The sequence below is a fragment of the Natator depressus genome, chromosome 9 (genome assembly GCF_965152275.1).
Source record: "Natator depressus isolate rNatDep1 chromosome 9, rNatDep2.hap1, whole genome shotgun sequence".
NCBI lineage: Eukaryota > Metazoa > Chordata > Testudines > Cheloniidae > Natator > Natator depressus.
In genome coordinates this window covers 6981566-6999735 of record NC_134242.1, presented here as the reverse complement: position 1 = coordinate 6999735, position 18170 = coordinate 6981566, and the positions used below count along the sequence as shown (strand labels likewise).

The 18170-nt window shown below is 45.7% G+C and overlaps 1 protein-coding gene across 3 annotated transcripts in view; it reads right to left on the bottom strand.

The window, feature by feature from the left end:
- The window catches only part of DIS3L2 (DIS3 like 3'-5' exoribonuclease 2), a 270593-nt gene that overhangs the window by 57609 nt on the left and 194814 nt on the right, over positions 1-18170 (bottom strand). For all 3 annotated transcript variants that reach the window (XM_074963408.1, XM_074963406.1, XM_074963407.1), the window contains one exon: positions 5964-6043. In XM_074963408.1, the coding sequence (XP_074819509.1) occupies positions 5964-6043 (80 nt within the window). The remainder of the gene's footprint in view (positions 1-5963; positions 6044-18170) is intronic.

Genomic DNA, 18170 nt, shown 5'->3' with positions numbered 1-18170 from the left:
ACAATGTCCGGGTGTCCCCAGCAGGCTTAAGCAGTGCGCCTGGAGTAATCAAACGGGGAGCAGGCCTATCGGGACCCCTGTGGGCACACATCCTTTGGTGCTTGGGCCCACAAGTCTCACAGCCAGCCAGCCAGCGTCAATTAGAGCTCGCCCAGGGAGCAGCAGAGCTGGGTACTAGACCTGCAGATCCTTACACAAATCCCTGTACTGGGGGTTGCCATCTCTGTACTGGAAGGGAAAATATTTGCGGTCACAGGCTGTGGCTCAGTTGAAACACTGATATATCTGCAGTGGTTGTGGGTGGGGGCTGAGAAGAGACAGTGAAACAAGGGGCTAGGCCAATAGGACCCTGCATCCCCTTACCTGCTGTTACATTGTTAGGGTACATCCTATACAGCACGAGAGACTCTCAACACAATGTGCGGATAGTCTCAAAGCCTATACTCCACCTCCCTCACCTACAACCCCACCACTGGCTGCAGTCACACTGTAGCACTCACTCTTAGCAGGGACGCTGTCTTTTCCCTGGACACGACTGCTTTTGTGCCTTGAGAGAGCGGATCACGACTTTGTGCAGAACTTCAAGGAAGAGCTTTGGTTTTGTGTTAGAGAGGTCGTTAACCAAGATTACGCCAGGTTTTTAGTAGCACACTTTTCCTTTCAAAGGCACTCCTAAAACTGGAGCGTATCAAAATTCACCAACCCCCTCTGTGCATTGTTACTTCTGACATGCTGTAAAGAATTAGGTCTAACCTGACATTCTGTAAAGGGACCACAGCATTGTGTCCAATAGCTGCATTTTAGATACCATTTCTCTCTCTCACAATCACCCCCCCCCCCCAAACCCACAGGACAACAGAAGCTAACTAACTCCCAATAGAAGGAATTTGTGGGACCAGAAAATCGTACTGTGCCTCCCCCCGCCCCCCCCTCCAAAAAAAAAACTAAAGGGAAGGGGTTCTTTATAGCACAGAGCCTGGGGAGTTGCCCCCAACTCTGGGAGATGTGCAATGCAGCGCGAATGGAAACGCATCATCAGACATCGGAGGAAGGGGCTAAGATAGGAAATGTACAAACACAAATTGCCAATTTATAAGTAGCAATCGCCGGAGATTCATGGTCAGAACAAAGATGAATCAGGCCACACTCCCCTTGACCAGGCGCCCGTGTGCACATACACAGAGCATGTTGTTCACCCTGTCACAATTTCAACCCCCTCCTCATTTCAGGAGAGCACAGCACTCCCATTTGGTAACTTGGTCAGTACCATGGCATAGGCAGGTCTGCTCCCCTTTGGAATGAAAACTATTTATGCCCATTAGGGTGAATGAAATAACATGGTTTAAAAAAAGGAAAGAAAACTGCTTCCACCTGAGTGAGGCTGCCTGGTTTTCTCTGGGGCCTGGGAGGAGGGATGGAAGGTACTCGGGGTGCATAAGCGCCGAGAAGGAGTTTGACTGACAGCTGGACAGAGGGGAGGGTGCGGGAGAGGTTGTTTTGTGACCGTGGGAAGTGGGGAGAAGCAGTACTGTCACTTTTGATGATTGCTTATTTGTTGTCTGTCTGGGTCTGTCTCTATTTTAGATTGTAAAATTCTTATGGGCAGGGACTACCTCTAAGTCCCTATTTAGACATTGCCTAGCACAGTGGGGCCTCACCTTAGTTGGGGCATGTAGATGATATGAGAATACAAACAAATAATAATAATGGCTTGGAGAGTGGGGGGAAGGCCCTCCAGTCCAGCAGGGAGCTGCCTGAGACGGCCAGATGTCTTTTCTTTCTTGGCCCAAAGTATTTCAATCCAAGGTGAAAGGCTGGCACAGTAATCTGGCAGTACACCAGGACGTCCACAACCACCAGCCTTTTAACTGACATTCACAACATTACTTTAACCCAGGGCTATGCTTAAGGACTTTTATTTTACCCAAAGGAGCTAACATAATAATGAAACAATTACAGTTTAAATTGCGAAGAAGCAGCCAGATGGGAACCTTCATGGATGAAGTCTCATGTTTGAAACCCAGAGTTCCCTGGAGCCACGGGTTCCAATTCCACCCTGGTTGGTTCAGCCTGCCATCATCTCCAGGAAGCACAGTGAAGTCCTATGCAGTCTATTGGGCGTGTGTAGCTAGGGACAAAGAGAAGGGTCCAACCCAGAGATCCTCTCTGTTCTTCATGCCCATTTAATATCCCTCGGTATTCTCATATCCGTGGGGCCTTGCCTTCCACTGTTGTGCTGGGTGCTATGCCCGAGCTGGTTTCCACCATCCCATCTCAGGGGTGCCGCTCTGTGTGACATAGTCTCTAAAGCCCTGTGGGATTCCTCGGGATGAAAGGCAGTGTGAAAATATAAGCTACCTATTTTGGGTTCCAGCTTCCCTAATGCATTTTGCCCATAAATATGCAATAATTGTAAATGTCCCCAGTGAATAGGTGATTTATATATAATACACAGCAACTGACCCATAGCCACAGTGCTGAAAGCACGACAATGGGATAGCAGCTGCAGTGAGGAGTTAATGAAAATTTAACATTATGTTATCTTAAGGGCAACAAATTCCAGTACATCACCCTTGGTGAGAGCCTGCATGGTGCTTGCACTTCTAAGTCTAGGTAATTTAGAAAACGTAATTACTTTGGTAATTACACTTTTAGGCTAGAGATTTTAGAAATATGACTCTTTGTTCAGCAAATGCAAGGTCACTATACACTGCTCTCTGCTGCTCACCTCCGGTCAGAGCAGGGTTAGCCATCTCAAGGAGGGACTCGAGTCTTTGGACGAAGAAGCATCACAGCATCATGGGTCCCTGCCTGAATGACTGAGAACGTTCACAGAGAACTCAAGAAACAAAAAATTGTGGATACAGATGGAACAACACTTTAAAGCGTGGAAGGCTCCCTTATATGGAGGGACCATTTCCACTTCCCATCTCTAAGCAACTACACAGCAATCAGACTTATGCTGTCCTGTTGCAACTCTTTGTTATCATCACTTGTTACAGCCTCATCCCTGACACTCTGAAGCTAGATGCTCTAGGTCAGCGGTTCTCAAACTTCATGGCACTGGGACCCCCTTCTGACAACAAAATTACTACACGACCCAGAGAAGGGGGACCGAAACCTGAGCCCAAGCCTGAGCCCCACTACCCTGGGATGTGGGAAGCCAAAGCCTGAGGGCTTCTGCCCCAGATGGTGGGGCTGAAGCCAAAACCTGAGCCCCATCATCCAGGGCTGAAGCCGAAGCCTGAGCCCCACTGCCCAGGGCTGAAGCCTTCGGGCTTTGGCTTCAGTCCCAGGCCTGAGCAAGTCTAACACCAGCCCTGCTGACCTCATTAAAATGGGGTCCTGACCCACTTTGTGGTCCTGACCCACAGTTTGAGAACCACTGCTCCAGGCGAAGCCAAGCTACAGGAGACACACTTACAACTTCTGTCTGACGCCCTCACATAGACACAGAATATTGGCAACATTTCTCTCATGGTCCAGAAACACTCAGACACTGTCTACACACAAACTGTAACATTTTTACTGTGCCAGTACAGTTAAAGTAATACAGGCTTCCTGGTGGGGATGCAGTTATGCCCTTATCCAATTATTTCTCCCGATATAGCTTGTTCCTTATTAGCTGCGTGTGGACCAGGCCTAAAAGTCTGCACTTTGAAACCGCAAAGGGAAGATTGTGACAGTCATGTTAAAACTGTAGGTAATAGTCCAAGAAAAGGGGTAAGCTTTGAGAACCGGGGGTTTTTCCTCCCAGCATGACTGACCAGGCTGGCAAGGGAGGAGAAAATGAGACCAATACAAATGCTTGTCTGTTTTACTGTCAATTAATCCAATGCAAAACTTCTTGCTGTTAACCAAGGCACAGAGCACATGAAGTTACTATACTCTGCCACCATCATTACTGGACAGCACAAAAGTAGCTCTCCTCAGAACTGAGCTTACATTCTGATAAAGGAGCATCTTCCTGGCAAGGAAAGGGCAGCTGTATCACATGCACAGAGACTTATTACTGAGCTTCAAAGACCTACTTTTTCCTCCACGTTCCAACATATTTTGCAAGTATTCTCCATTCTCCTGGTCTGCACATACTGGGCCAAGAGGAGTAAACATCTTCTTACAATACAAAATGATCCCTGATAACTCATGTGTTATGGCTTTCCTTAAGGAATGGAAATCTTGACCCTCACCCACTGTCACTGGTTAAATGACCTATGCAGTACAGAACCAATACCACATGGGAGATAGAACTGGAAGAAATATTTTATCTGGGACCATCTGAAACAATTACACTAGGTCTGGCTAGAGATCTTGCATGAGTTGCTATACAACCAGTCCTGGCTATCGCGTTTTATGTAGTCACAGCCGGTAGCAGCCTGGGTGTCTCAGATGCTAAACCTGCCAGAAACACAGGTCATAACCATACATCTATGAATCAATAGTGCTCAGCATATTTCAGTTACTTTCACCGTTCAACGCATCTGATTCCTTTTCTACTCAGACAGGCAAAGTGGCTAAAAGAAAGAAGCTTTTCAAACTGAAATGCTATTGGCCTAAGATTTTAAAGAAAAGAGCCCCATAGCCCCAGAAGTTTCTTAAAACCATGGCACAAGTGCACACAAAAGAATGTGGAAAGGAGGCAGAAAATAGGGCTGTTGATTTTCAAGATATATGCTAGACAATTAGAAGTGCTGGATCTATAAACATCCTTTAAAAAAAAACCAAGCCAGCCAACAGGTCTAATAGTTTTATGTTTTCCCCACTGCCCATTGTGTGCAATCCCCTCCTAGAAGCTTGTAAAACAAACATTCTTTCCCTGTGGATTTGATCCCATTGCGTTTAACCAGCACATTTCCCTATTTTTCTAGTGGAGCTGTCGTTAACGGAGTCTTTGTATTTATACTTCCTGGGCTGAGCTGTTTAGTGGATAGCTTTGTGCACAGGCCTTGTAAACTGCTGCTACAGAGATGGAAGAAGGGTGGGGGTGACACTTTGTCCCTCTTTCAAAAAGATGTCCCCTCTTTAAATAAACACACACACAAACATAAAAGGGTTCTCCGCTTAAAAAGAGACTGATTTTGTTTTAAATGATATTTCAGCAATTGTTCTCCAGATCCTTTTAAGGCTGTCCAAAAGCAGGCTAAACTCCTGAATGGATTGCCCTTTAACAATTTTCCATACTCCCTTCTTCTAAGTTAAACTTCTAAATTTGGAGAAAAATATAACTCCTGGGTGGGGGTGAGACATGGTGAATTTCTGATACCCTGGTATTCATGACAACTTACCCAGCATGACAACAGAGACATCCTAACCTGGATCGCTGCTGTCAATTTGATAATCAGAATGTGATTTGAAATAAAAACATCTCGGGTGCCAACTCACTACAGCAGCTAGTAAAAAGATGCAGGAATACCTGGAAATTGAGGAGACTCTGCTCCAGTTTGGATATCATGAGGTGTCTTATAAAAACAGGGTGCATGGCTACACTTGGATTTCAGAGAGCAGGAAGCCAGGAAGTGAATCTGCATGTGTGTTTGAGCAGAGAGAGAACAGGTGGTGGGAAGGAGATGAGACGTTACCTCCATGCCATCAGAATCACCCCCACACAAAGTATCCCAGAAATTCAGAGCAAACACTCCTTAATTGGAGAGCGCAGGGCAGATTTTCTTGAGCGCCCAGCAGCTAACAGCTGCCATGTAGATAACTAAAGATTTGAGAATGTGGGTGCTGTGCACTTTGGAAGATCTGGCCTCACTTTTGCCCGACACATTTGTGCATGAGGCCTCTACAAGTCACTCCCTGTCTTAGGGCTAGGCTGAAAGCTACTGTAATCTACATTTAAGTAGTACAAGCAGTTCTGATCCTTCTGCCAATGAAAGGGAATGTGGAGTGAAATCAACAGTGAAATTTTCTTTCAGGTGCCCTTCCTATCTGCCCTGTGTACAATCATCTGCGGGACTTACTTGTTGCTGTCCCGATACTGATAGATATAACAGCCTTGAGGCATCCCGCTTTCCTTGTCCAATGTAAACGAGAGCTTCAGCTGCAAAGGGGGAAAAAAAGAAAAGAAAAGAAAAGCACATTTAGGCTGAGTTCTCACTCACTACAGCAACTTCATGAAAGGCTTGTGGGAGAAAGCAAGCTCACCAAGACTGACACGCAAACACTGTGGCCTGGAATATAACATGGGGTTCCAAACCTCAGTGAAAAGTCACATGCATTGCAGAAAAGCTCTCTCTTTTTCCACCCTTTGTTACTATAAAGTGTTTGTGGTTCCTCTGAAATGTATGGGTCATAACGGTTCACCCCTCCAAACCCACCCACACACACATCCCTTCACCAAAGCTATTGCGGTTCTCCTCAGACACTAAAGAAATGAGTGTTCTCCATCAGCAGCTGTAGTTCCCACGAGCCTCTTTCTCTGAAAGCCTTCCCGGCTTCAACTCATTCCTCCAGTGCATTAGAACAGAGGAGAAACCACAGAGGGAAAGGTGACAGATTTTTCCTTCTGGGCAGAGTTATTAAAGAGCTGTTAGGAGGGTTTGTAGTTTGGACCAGTGTCCAGCAGGAGGCTAGGATGTGACCTGGAAAGCTGCTTCCATTGCAACTCCAAGACGGGATTCGGTAAGAGTTTTCAGATTTCATATGTAACCTAGTCCAGTTTTATTTAAGGGGGAAAAAACTAATCCTGTTTCAACAGCAGTCAGAACAAAAGGAGTTCTGTAGGGAGAATGGGTTCTCTATATCCTAAGTCACCAGAAAACAGAACGGGGCTGACCCTTCAAATACAGAGGTATGGCTTCGGCAGTCCGGGGGGTCCCTCTTGATCCAAATGGAGGCGGCTCTGATCAAGAGTAATCATCACGTGCTGTACCCGAGAGGTGGGTGGCAGCATTCGTCTCTATTTACAACAGTTAGGTGCAGACCTCATGCTCCTGGCAAATCACTGCTGTTTCCCCAGCCTGGCAAAGTTTGGAGACCCCAACGTGTATTGTGCACTTTGGACAGGATAGGCAGTGTGCTTTGGAGAAAGTAGTGATGGTATTTATGTACCAGGGCCCAGATTTTTAAAGGTATTTGGGCACCAAACTCCCATTGAAACCAGGAGTTGGGTGCCTAACTATGTTTAGAAATCTAATCCCAGGTGGGACTGCTTTAGTTTTGATCTAGGCTGAATGGAGTAATATTAAAGAAGGGGGCCCATGAACACCTGGATGCTGAAGGACACTTGAAATGAATTGGGGAGCCCATCTCTTTTATAAAGACTTGACCCACAGAATTTGAAGTGAGTTTATTATGGTGGGTCTGCTCTTTTTAAATGCAGGGAGATGAAGAGCCCACTGCTAAGCCACTGCATTTATTTACAAATTCCTCTGGCTTACGAACTCCAAGGAAATTGCTACTGAAAATTAACTGCCTATTAGGGAGAAAACACTGTATTAAAACTTTGTTTTACCAGTAAGCTGTTAACACAACCGAAGTTCTGGATCATTAGCTGTTGTACAGATTTTTCCTTCTCGACAGGATAACAAATACAAAGTAATACAGTGTGCTCTTTCACAGATAAAACTGAAGCTGCTGAAAACTCAGTCATCACTGATCCTGAATAGAGAATGAAGTACAAGGCTGAGATCTAATCCACCTGAACTGCTGCATGTCTTGCAGTTCCATGCCAGGTGACTGAAATACACTCCCCCTTAGTTATTTCCTGTGCACATCGCTATCCCATGCATACTCCTTGGACTTACAGGTAAATAAACACATCCTTATTTTGCGTCAATCCATGTAATAAGTGCCACAAGAATGGCCCTACTGGGTCAGACCAAAGGTCCATCTAGCCCAGTGTCCTGTCTTCTGACAGTGGCCAGTGCCAGGTGCCCCAGAGGGAATGAACAGAACAGGTCATCATCAGGTGATCCATCCCCTGTCGCTCATTCCCAGCTTCTGGCAAACAGAGGCTAGGGAAACCATTCCTGCCCATCCTGGCTAATAGCCATTGATGGACCAAATGCCATGTTCCATATACTCCTATTTCCTGTGAGTAGCTACTTTTCTAGGGACATCGTTATCTTACTTCTAGCAGCAAATTTCTAAGACCCACCTGTGGAACAACTAGAGTGTAGTGGACTGAGTAAGGAGATGGGAGCTGCCAGAAGAGAAACAGGTTTTATTTTCAATTGTGCCGGTTTAACCAAAGCTTCCCTGTCTTTGTAAAACAATTAGGCCCTGACTTGGGGAATCCCTATCCCGAGCCAAACTAATACCAACTATCCCTGGCCACAGCTCCACACAAGCCCTGAAGAATCTGGAAAAGTGGCAGTAAATCACATTTCAGGTTTATTTTGAGGGAATACAGCAAGGAAGGTGCAAAATTGTATGTCCAATTTCAATCAGCCTTGATAAACCAAATCCGATGGGCACCAATTGACATTGTAATGAAGTCTATCCATGTCATTCCTGGATCGACAGCCATGAGAACTAAGCTACCCTCAGTGCTTACATTTTGCCCTGTCACAATTCTGGTTAACTAAATCAGCCTCTCTAGTACTGCACAACTAACCTTCCTTTCTCCAGCAAGACTCACTGCTGGGAACCATGTCAAGGTTCCTTCCCCACTCTGAACTCTAGGGTACAGATGTGGGGACCTGCATGAAAACCTCCTAAGCTTACTTTTACCAGCTTAGGTTAAAACTTCCCCAAGGTACAAACTATTTTACCCTTTGCCCTTGGATTTTCGCTGCCACCACCAAACGTTTAACCGGTTACTGGGAAAGAGTTGTTTGGAAACGTCTTTCCACCCAAAATCCTCCCAACCCTTGCACCCCACTTCCTGGGGAAGGTGTGGTAAAAATCCTCACCAATTTGCATAGGTGACCACCAACCCAAATCCTTGGTTCTTAAGAACAATGAAAAAACATTCAGCTTCTGAAAAGAATAATTTTAACAGAAGTAAAAAGAATCACCTCTAGAAAATCAGGATCGTAAATACCTTAACAGGGTAATTAGATTCAAAACATAGAGAATCCCTTGACGCAAAACCTTAAGTTACAAAAAGACACAAAGACAGGAATATCCATTCCTTTCAGCACAGCTCATTTCCTCAGCCATTTAAAGAAATCTTAATCTAACGCATATCTAGCTAGATTACTTACTAAGTTCTAAGACTCCATTCCTGTCTGTCCTCGGCAAAAGCATCACCCAGACAGACCTACTGACCGCTATTCCTACCTACATGCCTCCAGCTTTCACCCAGATCACACCACACGATCCATTGTCTACAGCCAAGCTCTACGATACAACCACATTTGCTCCAACCCCTCAGACAGAGACAAACACCTACAAGATCTCTATCAAGCGTTCTTACAACTACAATACCCACCTGCTGAAGTGAAGAAACAGACTGACAGAGCCAGAAGACTACCCAGAAGTCACCTATTACAGGACAGGCCCAACAAAGAAAATAACAGAACGCCACTAGCCATCAATCACCTTCAGCCCCCAACTAAAACCTCTCCAAAGCATCATCAAGGATCTACAACCTATCCTGAAGGACGACCCATCACTCTCACAGATCTTGGGAGACAGGCCAGTCCTTGCTTACAGGCAGCCCCCCAACCTGAAGCAAATACTCACCAGCAACCACACACCACACAACAGAACCACTAACCCAGGAACCTAACCTTGCAACAAAGCCCATTGCCAACTGTGTCCACATATCTATTCAGGGGACACCATCATAGGGCCTAATCACATCAGCCACACTATCAGAGGCTCGTTCACCTGCACATCCACCAATGTGATATATGCCATCATGTGCCAGCAATGCCCCTCTGCCATGTACATTGGTCAAACTGGACAGTCTCTACGTAAAAGAATAAATGGACACAAATCAGACGTCAAGAATTATAACATTCAAAAACCAGTCGGAGAACACTTCAATCTCTCTGGTCACTTGATTAGAGACCTAAAAGTGACAATTCTTCAACAAAAACAGACTCCAATGAGAGACTGCTGAATTGGAATTAATTTGCAAACTGGATACAATTAACTTAGGCTTGACTAGAGACTGGGAGTGGATGGGTCATTACACAAAGTAAAACTATTTCCCCATGTTTCAGAGTAACAGCCGTGTTAGTCTGTATTCGCAAAAAGAAAAGGAGTACTTGTGGCACCTTAGAGACTAACCAATTTATTTGAGCATAAGCTTTCGTGAGCTACAGCTCACTTCATCGGATGCATACTGTGGAAAGTGTAGAAGATCTTTTAGACACACAAAGCATGAAAAAATACCTCCCCCCACCCCACTCTCCTGCTGGCAATAGCTTATCTAAAGTGATCACTCTCCTTACAATGTGTATGATAATCAAGGTGGGCCATTTCCAGCACAAATCCAGGGTTTAACAAGAACGTCTGGGGGTGGGGGGGGGTGGGTGTTAGGAAAAAACAAGGGGAAATAGGTTACCTTGCATAATGACTTAGCCACTCCCAGTCTCTACTCAAGCCTAAGTTAATTGTATCCAATTTGCAAATGAATTCCAATTCAACAGTTTCTCGCTGGAGTCTGGATTTGAAGTTTTTTTGTTGAAGAATTGCAACTTTCATGTCTGTAATCGCGTGACCAGAGAGATTACACTGGATTCTGGCTAAGTTCTGGTGTTTGTGGGGGAGTAGAGGTGGGCAAAAAGCCAAAAATAAGAAGGGAGAAAAGCTACGAGATTCAATAGGGCTAGAAGAACCAGCTGAGCACTGTGGGATGCAAACTGTCTCACGCACAGAATTTGTGAGCCTAGCCTTAGTGGACTGCAATACACTGCCCATGAGGACTTTAATGCTGGATTACTGGTTTCCCTTCTCCATTTAAACCATTCTAAAAAAGACAAATCTATAACTGGAGGCATGAGCACAAACCCTGATGACTTTTAGTGGGAGATCGTATCGGACAGTCCCATCAACTTCCAGTGGGCTTTGTGCTTCTAGTCACGTAGGTGCTTCTGCAAATCCCATCCGTATGTCTTTAGATCTTCTCACAGCTACAGCAAATCTACAGGTACTTCCTAACGCACGCCACAGAGAACCAGCTGCATGGGCTATGTCTGCCCATGCAGGCTCACTTAGACACAGACTGTCGGAGTAAAATAGCCAACAATGTGGGAGAGGGCTTATTTTAGAGCAGAGTTGGACTTTTTATACCTCCACTTACATATATAATTCAGCAGACATACCAAAATATCTCACAAAATCCACCTAGAGTATCAGTATACCCATTTCTCAGACTGGCAAACTAAGGCATTGGTAAACCAAGTTAAGTGACTCGCCCAATGACACACAGAGGCAGTGGCAGAGTCGGAAATAAAACTCACACATGCTTTCTCCTAGTCCCTATGAAGATCCCTGACACCAGACAACATGGTCCTTACTATTTTGTCCTATATAACCATCTTCTCCATTCACTCCTGCCCAAAACCCATTAACTAAATAGTAGGAATTCTATTGATTAACTGAATTAAGAAAGTCAAATGGGAGGTTGGGGGGATTTACTAGTACAGTAGATGTCCCTGAGCAGATTATCTGCATTATCATTCATCCCATCTGATTTGCTCTACAACTGCAGAGATGTCACTAGACATCCAAAGTACAGAACCCAAACGTGCTGTTCCAATACCCCCTCTGACACAACCCCCACTCTTTGTCCATTTGACAGCCTTGCTACAGGTCTCTGAATCTGCTCCCCCCTTCCCGCTCCTCATCAGAATCCAGAGACTTGCAGTGCAACCGATGAACAAACAGGAACACAAAACACGGAAAGGCCACCCATCTCCAAATAAAAGCCTCCTGTCTTTGTGCCTGGGGGGAATGTTTCCTACAAGTTCCGTGTGACCCTGTCATGGTGACCAAGACCCCCTCAGAGCAGGCAATTTCTGGATTATGCATTGGCAATCCCTCGGCTTTATCACACGCCTTCTGGCTCACTGGGGAAAGGAGGAGGGCGTTAGCAAATGTCTCATCCATCTGTATTCTTGTGCGATTTGGCTTGCACTGCCTCCTTCAGCTAGCAGACCCTTGAAATCCACGGACTAACAAAGGACTGTGTCCAGTTCAATCGCTCTCCACACAAAGAAAGCCTCTTCGCGCTATGTGGGCGAATTCCGTGAGAAAGGGAGCTGGAATGTGGCATTACTGAGAACAGAACCTTACCTACCAAACCAGCCTCATCAATAATGAAGATGTCTGAGGGGTAGGGAGGTATGTGAATAAGAGCTGTCAAAAGAAGTGGTAGGGCTCCTGGGTGGATATAGTGCTGAATAGCCTCTCTCGCCATTAGCAGAGACAATTGTAATGCCCCTGACAAAAGTCAAGAGGCGGTTCACAGAAGCCAGAGATGGAGGAGATCTCTCTGATCAACATCATGCTCAACAGAGGACACTGATACTGTCATGCAGAACACCTAGCCCACTCTATCGCCGCAAAACCCACTTGTGCACCACCACAGCTCCCTGGATTGTTAAATACTCCCCTGCTCTCTATTTCTGTCACCGTGGAGGGGAAACCAGAGTCAGTCGAGAAAGGGGATGTTCTCTGATTCCTGCCCTGCCTTCCATCAGAAGATCTCAAAACTCCATACAAACGATTAAAGCCTCAACATGCATCTCAGGCGGGAAAGGATTAGAACGCCTCTTACAAAGAGCAGGAGAAAGATACGTCCAGGCAGAGACAAGAATAGAGCCCTGCATTTCAACAAGAGGCAGTGTTGCCCAGTGGACAGTGCACTGGATTGGGATTAAGGAGAGCTGGGTTCTATTGTGCCCGGCTCTGCTATGGGCCTCAATTCCCTCCCTGCACTTGTTGCCTTACCTGTGAAATGGGAAAGTGATACTCACACTCCTTTGCAACGTGCTTTGAGCTCGAGGGCTGAAAAGCTTACATGAGTGCTAGGTTTTACTATTATTTTATAACTCCATGTTCCCAGCTCTCACCCTGCCCTCCCTGAATTCTCTGCCCTCCAGTCACAGGCAGGGCAGGGGCATTTTCTCTTGGACCAACGATTTCTAGTTCTTCCTACTGCCCACCCAGACAGGCATCACCCTCCTCTGGCTGCATCCCTCCAGCATTCTGGGCAGGGATGGCTTCTATCTGTGTCGGTACAAAGTTCAGCACAACAGGGACCCAGGATCCTGACTGGGGCATCTGGGTGCTGCAATACTAGAGAGATTTATTAATAGTCAGCATAACTGTTCTGTTCACACCACCCCATACGGGACCACTCCCTCTAGTTTGTTCAGCAGTGCAGCCGCTAGCAGAGCCTGGCAGAAACAAAGCTGAATTCATGAGGACGGGGGGATATCAGCTCCTATTTTCAGGCAGGTTCCTGCCCTCATTCCAATTTGCTCACACAGGGGAATTCACTCCTGTGCTGCAGCCCCTTTGCACCAACAAAACGTTGGCGCAGAGAGGGAACAAGACTCCCCAGGGGATGCCCACAGTGCAGTAGACCCATTGTGGGAGTCTCAGGAGTCTCAAAGCTGCCTTTGCCAGCTCCACACCACCCGCTTCCTGCTGGAGGCCTGGGTGGGCCACAGGCAGGTGAGGGGCCGCTGAAGGTGTAGGGGGTCTTGCGGTCTGGTGGTTCTGTGCCACTGTAGTGGCCCGTAAGGGTCTTTGCAGGAAGGTATAATTTGGGCTGCCCTATCCCACGCCAGGGGCTTTCCCTTTGTCCCTGGCCCAAAGACCCCAAGACTCGCTGTGGTTTTGACAATTCAGCCAGCAGCTGTCCTCATTTTTAATCGAAAGGTTTAGACCTGCAGCAATTACAAGCCCAGGCATGTAACAGAGCCAGGCAGCTCAAATCAGGATTAAGGGTTAGGAAGGAGCAGCCTTCCGGCTTCTGAAACTTTGCCAGAACCTATACTGCCTTGACTAGGCGAATGTTTGCACCCATTGAGAAATGGTTTGGCTTGGCACCTCTTTGTTCCCAGTCCTTGGCTCTCACCAGAGACCTTCTGTCATCTGACAGAGAGGGGAGGTTTTTCAGATGCACGCCCCACACCAGAGATGTAGTATCAATTCAGCTTAAATAAGCAGGTCAAACGTTTCAAGTTTCCCAGTCCTGGAACAATTCAGGGGGCAGATTCTGCCACGCTTAGTTCCGTCGAGTAGGAGCTTAGTGTGCAAGTAGCTCCACTGAAATCAGTGGGAATGCTCAGGATTCCCCTGAGCAAGAGTCTGAGGAGCAGAACGGTGTCCGAAAGGCACAGAAACATCACTGATTCCAAGGTTATATGAAAAAGAATAGAACAGAGTCTCCTGAATGTTTTGGCCCGTGTTCAATTCTGCCAGCGTTACCGCGGCATGCCCCTCCCTGTGCCTCGCTTTTATCAACAAGAAAGAGGTGACTTCAGTACTGCCCTGTTATCAAGTAAGGCCAAGAACTGGTACTGAACCTCTCTCTAGGAACAAAGGTTTCTCACTCTAAGACAAGCTCTAGAGAGTTTTTTAAGAACAAACTTAGTGAACAAGCAGGTTTCGATGCCCCGCCCAAGCTTCAGTTTTGACCTGAAGAAAAAAAAAAAAAAGCCCTGAAGTCCTGACACTCCACTTTTCAAACCACAAAAAATGAGCCTTGCTCCAGTAACGTAATTGTGGAGCTTTCTGGCACCTTGTCCTTTAAAAATACATCCATCTGCCTGCACACAGGGCCATCAAACTCAATCTTGTTCAGAATGGATTTCTCAATTCATTAGAGCTGGAAAGTCTGTAGTGATGCTGGCCGGTCAGACTGAACGATCCCTAATAGAAGCGCAGTCTGTAAACCTCACAGCTGTGTTTTCACTTAAAGAAACTTACACTGAATGCGATGCATCTCCTCTCTCCAGAGTGCTTTCCTATTCTCACTGCAGTTAGAAACTTCAGGAGAGAGATCTCTAGCAGAGATTCTGCTTTGCTCAGGTTGTGCCTTTCTCCTGAAGCCCGTAAGAGAAGGCCAGACTGTGTCTAATAAGAGAGTGATTGAAGGACCCTAGCTGGGAAAGCTCGTTGTTAGATCAGTGGCCTTTACTGGGCATGTGTGAGGCCCTTCTTTTTGCCTTTAAGAAAAGGGGGCACCCCTGACCAAGCTCAGCATTTAGTTACAGATCTGCTGTTCCCACCAGTTTAGGCAGGCCTTGAGTGGTCACCTGACATGCTTGCCGTCTTGCCTCTTCAAGCAAACCCCCCTGGTTTTCAGTCCTCTCCATTCTCCTACATTTCTAGTTGAAGTTCACAGAGAGAAACATGAAGCAGTTATTTCTGTCTCTGTGCTCACCATCTGGCTTTCCTGCTTCCCCCTGCAAGGCCTGGATGGAAGCAGGACAGTGAACCAGGCCCTGCCACCAGCCCCTCAGACAGGAGGAGGGGGAGAGGGCATTTGCAACAGCTCTCTCCTACTCCCAACCCCACACATAAATAAAGCCACCCACCGCTGAAACCTTAGCAACACTGAGACCATCGGCCAAAATACAAAGCAGGAACAGGAAGGGATAAGCAATTGATCAAACCCAACAATCAAAGGGATCTAGAACAAGCTAACTTTTTCGCAGGACAAAGGCACTCAGAAGTGTCTCGTTGTAAAATGACAGGTCCCAATCACAAGTATCCTACAGAAAAAACCCCAGGCCAAGCCCTTCATTTATGATGCAGAGACGTGACTTAGGAAAAATAAACCACAGAAGAAAGTTTTTGATTTATTTTAAAAGTTCATTTCCTTTTCATTCACAAACTTGTATTCAAAGCCTTGATACGTTCAGTGGGGGAAAGGTTCCTTTGTACTCACTTCTGCCTACAAAGGACAAGAATAGCTCAGTTATCCTTGGGTTTTATTTGTCTTGCATCATTCAATCATTTCAGGTGCCACCATCACATCCTGTGTCTATGGACCTGAGCCAAGGAGTTACAGACGACAGAGATTCATTCACACGTGGACAAAGGGGCAACCCTTGAAATCTATCCACTGTCTAAAAGGAGTTTTAACTACTTCCTGGTATTGCTTCTGCTCCTATCCCGAGTCCTCCTGCCAATGCTTGTAGTTTAACAAATCGCAGTGAAGCATCTTTCCTCTCTCCTGTTGCTGTGTGAAAAGCCCACACAAACAACAGGGGAAACTGGACTGACTATACAGAGGAAACCAGTGAAACTGACCATACACAAAGCACTGCACAAAGCACACACACACTAGAGGATGGGGGGGGGGGGGGGAGAAGCAGGGGTGTTTTATTTAACTAATGTATTTTATAGGCAATGTAGGTGTTACCTGTAACACTATGTTAAGAAATATCTCACTGAACTGTTTTTCACTTACTTCTTTGGGGACTAGGATACTGGTCGACGAAATTAAAATATTTTACAATAAAAGCAAAACATCCCTAGGAAACGCCATATAAAAAAAAGCGTGGCACTAACGAGATTCACGCCAAACTTCACTCCTCAATCCTTTTGCTTTTCTTACATCCTGTCCCCTCGCCTTTGTTTAAAACATTCCCTGATCTTCAGGGCAGGGAAAGGAACTAGCCTTCTTGCCGGCCTGTCCTGCATCTTGTACACCACTGTTGCTGCTAACTGATAAAATACAATAGGAGTGATTGATTTGGCTTCTAATCTATGTCAAATTATGTGAGGGGAGGCACCGGAAGAGCCCCATGCAAGGCTCCTCTATTATGGTTTTTGCAGGTGAGGGGGGAGCTGGGCAGGTCTAGATTTTTCTGTGTATTGTGTGTGGCTGGAGAAGGTGGGGTGGACTTTGCTGTCCCTATTATTTGACATGATTATAATCTAAATTTGTTTTTTCATGGGCTGAGAGTGAACGGATAGTCAGGTTTTGTATATTAAAGTATTTAAATCAGGCCCCCAATGTAACCCCGGCATCATGAACAGTTTTTGTTTCTCCCTAATGTGCCCATTAGTAACCACTGGTGCAGGGAGGATATAGGGCGGGAATGGACCTAGGGTCTGATCAAATAAGGCAAATCCTATTTTCTTAGGTTTGTTCATGTTAACTGTTTTCCCCTGCTAAGATGTTAATGAAGCTCACAGATCTCAGGTGCACAGATTAGTCTGGGATCCAGGCACTGTCTCATTCCTTAGGGATATTTGTGGAGTTACATCTGAAGACAGATCAAAGCTCATTACTTTCCACCCAAGAGATAAATACATGAAAACACGGACAGTACTTACATGATAAGGGCTCTGAAAAGTAACAAAAACAATCACAACAGCCTTTCTACATTATTTTTTGCTGACCATTAAACTGGAGTTGGAAATATTCCCTATTTATAAAAATACCCTCTTTATAACACACACACTAATTTCTGTTTAAATTCCATCCCATTCTTTTACAGACACTGGGAAGTACGGTGTGAAATGTCTAGGGTCCCTGGAGCCATAAAGTCCAGATTCCAGTGTGGCTTACTCAACCTTTAATCCTTCCCAGATCGATATTTTGAATACCATGCACCTTACTGTATGGGGTTGTTATGAACTGTGAGGACCTGTCTTCTCTGTGTGATCATCGATGACATAACACTTTTCACAAGATTGCAGGGTGTGGTCCAATGTCCTAGGTCAAATTTCCCCTTCCCGAACTGTTCTAACAGCATGCTGTAAGCTCGATGCCAGACTGGCTCCAGGATTCCATTCTACAAGGGGCTGCATTTCAGCAACGAAGCCATGTCTATATGTACTTATTTGAAAGGGGCTCTGGGATCCTTCAGTATGAAAAGGTGCAATAAAAAAAAAGAGTAAGGTGGTATTTTTATATGGCCAAAACGATGTCTGAACCTGCAGAGCCACTGTCAATCATGGGATTGTAATGGGTGGGGTATGGTCACTGAGGCTCTTCCAGCATTCATGCACAGCAGGCTCTTAAATAACAATGTCAAATAAAGAGTTATAAACATACGTAAGGGGCTTGACATGTTTTACGGTCAGGAGCTGTGGTTAGGGTTTGTAAACAGTATTGCGCTTTTGCAAAATGAAGATACATAAAATGTAAAACAGTATTTTTAAAACCAGTCACAAATCCATGAACTTTTGTGTCATGATTCCTTCTCCCTACCAAATCTAAACCACAACACAAACAAACACACACAGGATCAGGAAGCTCAGATGTGTACAAACCATGTTTTGAGTTCCAAAGACATCAG